The 9,414-nt window shown below is 37.7% G+C and overlaps 1 protein-coding gene across 1 annotated transcript; it reads right to left on the bottom strand.

Moving 5' to 3' along the window:
* Positions 1 to 346: 346 nt before the first annotated feature.
* LOC138909578 (uncharacterized) lies at positions 347 to 736 on the bottom strand. Its single transcript, XM_070200786.1, has one exon. It carries the CDS (start codon positions 734 to 736, stop codon positions 347 to 349), a length of 390 nt encoding a protein of 129 aa, XP_070056887.1.
* Between the last annotated feature and the right edge of the window lie 8,678 nt (positions 737 to 9,414).

Below are 9,414 nucleotides of genomic sequence, written 5' to 3'. Positions count from 1 at the left end.
ACGACTATCATACGACTAAAATACCTCATAAAATTATATTTTTATCATCTTAAGCACCCTAGTCACCCCATAAGTATGGGTTATAACATTCCCAACTTGTCGTCTTTCAACGAAAGTTATTTTCTTCGATTCGATTAGTTTCTTAACTTTCTAACCCTCACGATACTTCCTTAAAACTTGTTTTAACCCACCAATATCTTTGTAAAGCTCCTTCAACTCTCCGGCTCATATTGATTTACTTAAGATGAATTCTATCATGAAAGTACAAGGTGTAACATATTGAGGATTTCTCATTGTAGTAGTAACTTATATTGTTTGGATTACCTAGCAGTTAGGTTAGGTGCCATCACGACTTGGTGGGGTTTTGGTTAGTGACAAGTACCTTCTCATCCTCCATAAATTCCACATGATGAACCTTCTTGTCCGCATAACTCTTATGCCAGCTCTGAGCTGTCGGAAGCCATTCTTGAATCAACTTCACTTTCTCCAAAGCATCACGAATCCAATATGTACCCAATAACCTAGCCTCGCCAGGACCAAACCAAATAATAGGAGAACAACGCTGTCTACCATACAAAGCCTCACACAGAGCCATCTGAATGTTGGGATGATAATTGTTGTTGTAAGCAAACTCTGCCAAAGGCAAGACTCCATCCAAATGACCTCCAAAGTCAATTACACAAGATTGCAACATGTCCTCAAGAATCTGAATAGTCAGTTTGGACTGACCATCCATCTATCGGTGAAAAGTTATGTTAAACTCAACCTATGTACCCAATTCCCGTTGTAATGCTCTCCAAAAGTGAGATATGAACTGAGTGGCCACGGTCCAAAATGATAAAAATAGGTATGTCATGTAAACAAACCACCTTCCGAATGTAAATCTAAGCTAACATCTCCGAAGTATAAGTAGCCAACATCGGTATGAAATGCACAGACTTGATCAATATGTCCATAATGACCCATAAAGTATCAAACATCCTTAAGGTATGTGGTAATCCTACCAAAAAGTCCATAATGATAGGCTCCTATTTCTTCTCTTGCATAACCATCATCTTAGTCAAACCAACTGGTTTCTGATGTTTATAATTAACATGCTGGCAATTCAAATATTGTCAAACATGGCCAATAATGTCCTTCTTCATCCTTCGCCACCAATAGTATTGCTTCAAATCATGATACATTTTTAAAGAACCTGAATGAATAGAATACCATGAACTGTGAGCCTTTTGAGGTATCAACTCCCTCAAACAATCAGCACTTAGGAACACAAAGTGGGGCTTAAAGTTGCATAACACCATCACCTCCAATAATCACATTCTTAGCACCACCTCGTTGCATAGTTTCCTTAAGCACCAACAAAAGGGGATCATCATAATTGCGAGGCCAATGCTCTTCGACAAGGACGACTGTGCCATAACAAATCAAGAACTCTACTAGGCTCAAAAATATCTAATGTCACAAATCTATTGCCTAAGGCATGAACATCCATAACCAAAGGCCTCTCATCAACTGGAATGAGTGCCATACTCCCTATACTCTCTGCCTTTCTACTCATGGTATCTGCTACCACATTAGCCTTACCCGGATAATATAAAATAATGATAATAATGCTTAAGAAACTCAGCCACCTTCGCTGCCTCAAATTCAAATTTATCTTCTTGAAAAAGTGTTGAAGACTACGATGATCGGTATATACTTCACACAACACACTGTACAAGTAATGCCTCCAAATCTTAAGTGCATGCACAATTCGGCAACTCCAAATCATGAACTGAATAACTCTTATTATGAGGCTTCAATTGCCGTGATACATAAGCAATGACCCTACCATTCTGCATCAACACAGCACCAAGACCAACGCATGAAGCATCACAATATACCGTGTTTGGCTCTAAACCTGTGGGAAATACCAATACTAGGGTTATAACCAAAGCAACCTTGAGCTTCCGATAACTCTCCTCACCCTCATGAGACCATCTAAAAGGAAAACCTTGCTGACTCAACTTAGTCAATAAAGCTGCAATAGATGAAAATTTCTTTACAAAACAACGATAGTAGCTTGCCTAACCCAAGAAAATCCTTATCTCTATAGATTAGTAGGTCTAGGACAATTTTTAACCTCCTCAATCGCCTTGGGATCAACCTTAATACCATCACCAGACACTACGTGACCCAAGGATACAACTTAGTCCAACCAAAACTCATACTAGAAAGCTTAGCATAAAGCTTCTTCTCCTTCAACGTCTAAAGCACAATCCTTAAATGATGATCTAGCTCCTACGATAGTAAACCAAGATATCGTCAATGAAAACAATCACAAAGAATCCAAATAATACTTGAACACCCGATTTATCAAACCCATGGATGTCGTTGGGGCATTAGTCAAACCAAATGACATCACCATGAACTCATAATGACCATAACGAGTCCTAAAAACCGTCTTATAGATATATGAAGCCCTAATATTCACCTGATGATAACCTGATCTCAAGTCAATGTTAGAGAACACCTTAGCACCCTAAAACAGATCAAACAAATTGTCAATACGAGGTAATAGATACTTGTTCTTGATAGTAACATTGTTCAACTATCTAAAATAAATGCACATTCTTATAGTACCATCCTTCCTCTTCACAAATAACACTGGTGCACCCTAAGAAGAAATACTAGGTCTAATAAACCCCTTTCCAATAAGATCTTTCAACTACTCCTTAAACTCATTCGGCTCAGTTGGAGCCATGCGGTATAGTGGAATAGATGTGGGTTGAGTGCCTGGAACCAAGTCAATACCAAAATCTATATCCTGATCCGGTGGCATACCTAGAAAATTTGTAGGGAACACCTTCAAGAACTCCCTCTCAACCAGTACCAAATCAATATGAGGGACCTCCGCACTATAATCTCGAATAAAAATCAAATATGCTAGATACCCTTTCTCAACCAATGCTGAGCCTTCAAAATGAAATAATCCTACCTGTAGAATGACAAAGTGACCATCTCCACTCCAATTTAGGTTAAAATGGCATATCTAAAGTCACAATCCTAGCGTGACAATCCAAGATAGCATGATACAGAGATATCAATCTATGACAAGAATCACCTCAAAATCTACCATGTCCAACAATAATAGATCATACAAGATATGGGGATTAATAGTAACCATACAAGATCAATAAATTCAATCCACTATAATAGAATCTCCAACATGCGTATGAAAAAAAACAAGAATATCTAATTAATCACGAGACATAAATAAAAATATGATGCGAAGTAAGATTACACATATGAATAAATAGAACCCGGATCAAACAATACCAAGCATCTCTATGACAGACTGAGACAATGCTTGCAATGGTAGCATCAGATGCCTCTACCTTAGGTCTATTAGGAAAATCAAAAAATAAGCATGTAAATCAAAAAATAAGCATGTACTTTATCAGTTTATCCTCCTTCTCTAGGATGACCCCTAGTTGGCTGGCCTCCTTCTCTAGCTTGCTGGACTCCACCCTAGCTAGCTAGGTGCGCAGTGTAGAAACTGGGGAAGGGATCATAGCCTGAGTACTCTAAGACACACCACCTTAAATGTCAAGCCCCGACCTTGGGGAGCGCAATCAGCGCTCAACCGAGATATCACAGTCAAGCAAGCCTACTTGATACCTTCTACCCGACCTTACCCATGAATAAATTGAGGTTGCATACCATTCGTTAGACAATGAGAGGATTTCATGAACAACACCAATATTATTAGCATTAGTTAATTCATTTATAATTCCCAAAATACATTACACATTCATAATTTAGAAGTGGAAACATGTGTTACAAGTACAACATTTCAAGTTTGACTTACCCAAATCAAATGCAACCAACACTATGTCTACGGAGCCTCTAATGGATACAAAAGATTAATATGATGGTGCCGGAAACAAGGCCCCAACTATACCTCAAAACATTATACATACGGAACAAAAGATACAAGACCCTGATATGAAGTGGGGCTTACCAAGTCAGCTAAGAAGAGGGTGTACTGCTATCACTGACCGACACCGTCTGCTGTGGAACCACCTGCATCCATTAAAGATGCAGCGCCCCCGACAGAAGGAAAGTTAGTACATATGGAATAGTACTAGTATGTAAGACTAAACACCCTCTCAATGAAACGAGTAACAGTACAAGGAGAAAGAAATATGGAATCAATGAGAGCCTCAAACAATATTAAATCATCAAGTTAAGAGAAAGATAATATTTCAAGTGAATATCAATATTTGTAGGTTGGGAGATCTTTATTACTAATAAACCACCGTATTTTTAGCACTTAGTCTGATTTCGGCCCTATCGGCTAAGTCATCTCACCCAAAGATATCCAATCAGAACATCACTATATGCGCGACATGGCATCCGATCTCGGACCGATCGGCTAAGCCGTCTCACCATAATATCGTATGGGTCGACATCACTTTCCGCTAGCAATCATCTCATCTCAATTAAGGAAAATAATCTCAACACATTAATCTTATCCCATTCAGAGGAATAATCTCAACACATAAATATGGGGATTTACCCCCTCAATCACTCCTACACTAGCACATGTAGTTTCGGTGTTATATTATTTTAACCTGCCCTTCCTCGGTGACTAACAATACTCCCAAAACATTTATTACATAAAGGAGTTAAAACTTATTTTATAATCTTTCACACATCCTTTCATTTCATTGGCACTATTGGCCTCAAGTGTAGTTTTTATTCTTGGCACGATGGCCATATTTTGTATCTCATACTCACTTCTTTCACTTTCAAGCATCATAATAGATTATCAACAATAAGAGCATTTGGAATCAAGACTTTAAATATGTTAATGAGCAATAGAAGTCTTAATCATATTGAGTTTTCTTTCCTAAATTAAGCATAATAAACTTGCATTTGAAGCATGAATTGAAGTCATAACATTTTGATACATAAACCATACTTGAATACATTTCCGAAGGAGAGCATAATGTAATAGGATCAATTGAAATAACTTTTGAGCATATAATTTCCGACGCTATGCTTATTTAGAATAACTAAATATATTAGGAATGGCCCAGATCATGAGAAAATAAGAACTTGGGCCAACCACACTTGAAACATACGAAGACATCATGGAATTCGATTCTATGAGAGAAGTTTAGCCAACATACCTCGCTTGAGCTTTTCTTAAACTATTACAACATTCCGAAAATCCTAGCGACTTCAATATATTAGAGACATGACAAAATTGAACCATAATTAGGAAGAGATTCATGGGTTCAGCTCATTTAGTCATTTTATCAAGCACTAGGTGTGCAAATTCGACTATAGGGTCCTATGGTGATGTTCCTTCACCCCCGCTCCCCCCCCCCCAATCAATCCCCACTTTAATAAGTCACCCATATATGTGTTACAGTCTCCCTACCACCTTCATTATCACATGCATGCATAATTAACCAACTCTATTCTCAAGAACCACTTTCCCCCATTACATATTCCGAGCCTATTTTCGAAATTGAAGGCTAGGGCTAGATCCTTACCTCTTTAGCGGACAATTTTGCAGGCTTTCCTTGTGAATCCTCCAAGGCTTGAGCAAGGAATTGAAGTGGAAAGTGTTGGAGCTCCTCCATCTCTCTCTGGTTCCTCCCCTCTCTCTCTTAAAATATCATAATTTCCCTTCAAAAACGGTCCCTTAAGTCTATTTATTAAAATAAGGTCGGGTTATAAAAATAGAAAATAGATCCTCCGAACATAGCAATGCGGTCGCAGAGTGTACCGCGGATCAGGTCTGCGTTCCATGAAAGGTACCACAAAAATGACCTCTAAAACTAGGCGGGTCTGCGCAAGTGTGTGGGCATTCTGCGGCACGTGGAACAGTTATGAGGTCGCATAATGCGTCGCAGAATCTCCCTCTAGAATTTCTCATGTTGAATCTGCGATGGAAGTGCGGCCCGCAAAATAATTATGCGGTCACATAATGGACCGCAAAATGACCTCCAAAATTGGCTTTGTTTCTGTTGCACTCTGCGGCAGATCTGCGGTCCGCGGAGTGATTCTGCGGTCGCATAGTGGACCGCAGAAAGACCATGTTCTCCTAAAATTGTTCTTCCAACTCCCCAACACATTACACAACAAAAACTGTTTGTACTGTACAACTCTCAAACACCTTAGCCTACCTCGGCACCACGAAACCCCGAGTTCTAGGTAAAACTTTTACGGGGCCTTACATTTAAGCCTTGGGAAATCTCTCCTAAGATGCCTTAAATATCCACACTCAAAGCAACCTACTTGTTGGCATGTAATGACTCGACCGGCTTTTTTGAGCCTTAGCATGTCATTCAGCAATTTGATCAGTGATTTAGCGTCCTCCGCATTTCGGTCGATTTTCGATTAGAAATAAGGCTTTTTCGACCGACTTTGGTCAGCTTTTTTAGACAGAAATAAGGAAATTTCTAGTAGTGAAAGCTTATAGGTTTGACAACAAAATTTTGTCGGGAGCAAGATTTCTACAGCATAAGAGAGAGAGAATGAGAGAGAAATAACAATATTGTAATTGAGATAAGGGAGAATAGGAAGTATTGAGAATAGGTTTGGGGAACCACTGAAGGTGGAAAATGTATTTGGGTTTCAAACTAAAGAAAGGAAGAAGAAAGGAAGAAGGAAAGAAAATAGAGAAAAAGAAAGAAAAAAAAAGTACTAAGTGAAAATTGATCCATGTTCCTCTAGGTAAATAACCTAGCATCCATCCAAGTTCACCTTTGAGACTTTTAGATTATGGGGCCAGTAGATAATATTAGATATATTCGAATAAATATATAAATAAAATACTTAATTCGATGGAGGAACCACGGGTGTGCATTATATTCTCAGCTGTGTCTTGTTTGCGATTTTATTAAACTGCTTATTATACACCAAAATAAATGTGGCAGATAAAGAGAGACAACCCTAAGATTCAGGAGAGTATATAGACCTTCAAACAAGTAGGTTGTAGCCATGACAACTAATAATCTTATATTATACTACTAGATCAGAATTTCTAGATTCAGGCTAATGGCAAAGTTTGTTATGCAATACGCCGATAAGCACTCGCTTGATAGTATGTTTGGTAAGCGATTTTCACGAAGACACTTATTTATATATGTATATAATGATAGGAAAGTACTTAGAGTCATGTAAAGATACTAAATCGATTATAACTATGATAGTCATGATATGAAAGTTACATCAGACAGCAAGGCCTCAAGGAGAGATATCGAAAAAATATTATAGTAATATCTCAGAATATCTCAGAATAGCAATATTTATACATGTTTATAGACAGTAGATATGTTTAATATATTAACACATTCACAGACCCATAGGCATAAGAAATTTTCTAGGTTAAGAGATTCAATTTATAAGTGTATGCTAGTGAAACAAATATAGCTACCACTACTAGAAATTCGGCAAACACCGACCACGGTCGACCGACCAATTTTGGTCGGTCAAAAATCGGCCAAAATATTGACCAAAGTTGGTAGGTTTTTCAAAATATTTTATTTTTTAATTTTATTTTACGAAACCGACCAACTTTGGTCGGTTTTCTTTGGCACAAAAATACGAAAAACTATTTTTGAGTCCCGCAAAATTTATTTTTTAATAAACTGACCAACTTTGGTCGGTTTCGTAAAACAAAACTAAAAAATAAAATATTTTAAAAAACTTACCAGCTTTGGTCGACCGAAATATTAAAATTAATATTAAAAAAACCGACCGAAATCGGTCGGTTAATTCGGCCGGTCATTTTAAAAAATCGACCGAATTCGGTCGGTAATTTTATTTTTTAATAAAACCAACCAACTTTTGTCGGCTATTTTCGTGCGAAAATATAATTAAAGAGTCTAAATGAAATAAAAGACAGTCTTAAAACAAAATGCACCAATGGTCTAGTGATAGAATAGTATCATGCTACAGTACAGACCCCGGTTCGATTCTCAGATGGTGCATGTTTTAATTACATAATTAAAATACCGACCAACTTTGGTCGAAAAAAACCAACCAACTTTGGTCGGTTTTTTTGGCAATTTCGTTTTTTGAATTTAATTGACCGACCAAAGTTGGTCGGTAATTTCTTACCAACTTTGGTCGGTATGCCCTTACGACCTTTAAAATACCGTCCACACATAAATGGTCGCATTTTGAACGGTTATTGGCCATTACCAACCCACTTTGGTCGGTTGTTTTGGATGGTTTTGTCCGGATTTTTAGTAGTGTACAACATAAAGTATTATAGAACTCGTAGATAGGGCATAGATATGCAAAAATCCTATGGGCAAATAGTACAGATTTAGGAGTAATGTCCCCAGATCCACAATAATCTGAAAGCAAATGAATATGCAGATGGGCCATCCAACGCATGTGTACAACTTTATTAGGAAACAATGTGCAAAAGAAGTGTTGGCCCAAGTGAAGTTTTGTTTTGATGATTGACAAAAGAACTTGTGCATGAACCAGGTCCATACACATTGTACACAGACACGGGCAGATTCGAGCATAAGGGATGCACGTGCAGGAGATAAGCTTAAGTTGTTATATCTGATATCTCATGATCGAAAAGGTTGCATAAATGATAAGGAGAAGGACTCCTTACTCGAAGAGAACTTTATCCAAGATAAGGGAGGAGTTAGAAGTTGAAGATAACTAGAACTCTTCCACCAAGGAAGAGTAGCATTAGAACTCAAGTTATTTCTTATTTTAATAACTCTATAAATTGCAGGAAATTCTCATTCTACAGGTACGCACAAACACTGAAGTTAAACGTGAGTTGAGAGCAAACTAGCAAGGCATTTTGCAAATAATTCTTGTGTGAATCAAGTGTGCGAACCTGAAGCTACATGAACCAGATAGAAGAACTAGTTTCAAGCGTCTGTCTTTTATTCTAGTTCAATTGTAGTAGGTGTTTTCAAGTTGTGCCTTTCAGCTTTATCTAAAATCAATTGTATTAGGTACTCTGAGTATTAAAGTTAGAGTTAACTTGAAGTTGTCACGACAGTTATAGGCTGGTTGCCACAACGGGATTAGAGTTAATCCTTAGGTTTACAAAGAGTTTTGTAACTACTGTTTTGGCTTAGTGATTTAGTGAAGTGTTGGAGAAAATCCTACTGAGTAGTAGGTCGTGGTTTTTTCACCTTTTGAGTCGGGTATTTTTCACATAAAAATACTTGTGTTCTTTACTTTTCGCATTTACCATTTCCGTAACAGTAGTATAAGGAGCACTTAGAAGAACCAGGTCATTCTAGAATCAGTGCACGCGAAAATTGGACACCACACAAATCACACTGCCTCTTGTGTGGCATTGAAGTATAAAATATCAGTTGGTATCAGAGCAGGTTATCCTTGAAGAGGTTAACATCTTTGGAGAAGATCAAG

The sequence above is a fragment of the Nicotiana tomentosiformis genome, chromosome 1, assembly GCF_000390325.3.
Source record: "Nicotiana tomentosiformis chromosome 1, ASM39032v3, whole genome shotgun sequence".
In the NCBI taxonomy this organism is placed as follows: domain Eukaryota; kingdom Viridiplantae; phylum Streptophyta; class Magnoliopsida; order Solanales; family Solanaceae; genus Nicotiana; species Nicotiana tomentosiformis.
The sequence above is the reverse complement of the archived record's forward strand: the minus strand, read 5'-3'. Positions and strand labels throughout refer to the sequence as shown.